Source organism: Etheostoma spectabile, chromosome 10 (assembly GCF_008692095.1).
Source record: "Etheostoma spectabile isolate EspeVRDwgs_2016 chromosome 10, UIUC_Espe_1.0, whole genome shotgun sequence".
NCBI lineage: Eukaryota > Metazoa > Chordata > Actinopteri > Perciformes > Percidae > Etheostoma > Etheostoma spectabile.
In genome coordinates, this window is record NC_045742.1 from 16,067,127 (window position 1) to 16,068,407 (window position 1,281).

A 1,281-nucleotide genomic window follows, 5' to 3' on the forward strand; every position below is an offset into this window, starting at 1 on the left:
TGTGTGTGTGTGTGTGTGTGTGTGTTCTTGGTTTTCAAAGCACAGGGGTCCGCATGCCACAGGGTGGTTGAGGTTTAGGAACAGAGCAAGTAGGAGGGTTATGGGCCATCACAGGTCAGGATTAAGGTGAAGATCAGGGTCTTGATGGCGGGGATGGTCTACATGTTGTCAGGCAAGTTTCCCAAAAGCATCTCCGTAATAAAGAGAAATTCCAGTTCTTTCCATATTTCATCACATAACTGAATTTTAAGACAGTGGGTGTTAGGTACCGGTGTCATTATTAAAAAAGCGGTCCAGGCAGCACAGTTGAGTAACAGATTCTTGAGTTTGAAGGGTTATCATATGATAAAATACTGCACAGCGGAACAATAATAACAATAATCATTTCTTTTGTTGTTGCAATTATTGCAAGGTAAACCTTATAAATACGGCATTATTATTGCAAAGTAATGCAGCAGGAACATGTGCTTGCTTGTATTGGATTGGCCGACACTGTGCCTAACAAATTAACGTTTCATTGCATTGCTGCAAAAGTTGAGCTAGGCCAATGCTGCGATTTTGCTTAGCTGTGCAAAGATCATTGAGGGTGGCTGTCATTTTTAATTCTGTGTTGTTTGTTCTATGTCAGAACCATTGTTGACATGTGTATGATCTAATATAGTGCAGTCTCATGGGTAGTTGCAGCCTGAGCAATAACCATTAACCAATGCTCAACCCTGTCAGGAAGCATCTTCGACATCCCTGGTGCATGTTCCAATTGGCTCAAATTGATCAAAATAACATGGATTAAATCACCTGATCATATTCTAACACGAGGCCAGGATTTGAACTCTAACTACATCTTTGTGCTGTGGCACCAAATTTACTTTATTTAATTTTTCTTAATTTTCTTTTCTTTCTTATTTCTCTCTTATTTGTACTGCTTGTAAAGAAAAAAAACAACAACCTTGTATTTGATTTTGAATAGCATTGATCTCAGGGTCATCACTGTTCTATTGTAAACAATAAAATAAAACTATTTCCGTTGCTTTTGGGAAACCTGACTGCTCCTTCTCAGACTGTGGTCACTCACACGACGAGCTTCTTGCTGAAACTTTGCAGCTTTTTTAGTATCTGCTACGGCCCGCTCCACAAAGCCCACTGACTGGTCCATGTTGCTCTCGATCCTGTCAATCATTCCACCCTAACATGGGGCCACGGCGTCAGAGGTGACGAAAAGCAACAAAAGAAGTTAAATAAAAGAATATATGAGAGAGAGAGAGAGAGAGAGAGAGAGAGAGA

General features: G+C 40.4%; 1 protein-coding gene across 11 annotated transcripts in view; it reads right to left on the minus strand.

Moving 5' to 3' along the window:
- Window positions 1-1,281, minus strand: part of stx3b (syntaxin 3b) — a 23,003-nt gene that overhangs the window by 10,858 nt on the left and 10,864 nt on the right. For 7 of the 11 annotated variants that reach the window (XR_004333695.1, XR_004333694.1, XM_032527220.1 and 4 more), the window contains one exon: window positions 1,073-1,183. The exons of 3 other annotated variants lie outside the window; for them this stretch is intronic. Coding sequence is in view for 4 of the 8 variants with exons in the window: in XM_032527220.1 (XP_032383111.1) it covers window positions 1,073-1,183 (111 nt within the window). In the remaining 4 variants the exon portion in view is untranslated. Of the gene's footprint in view, window positions 1-1,072 lie in introns of those variants that run through there. One more of the 11 variants, XR_004333696.1, reaches the window with a different exon arrangement.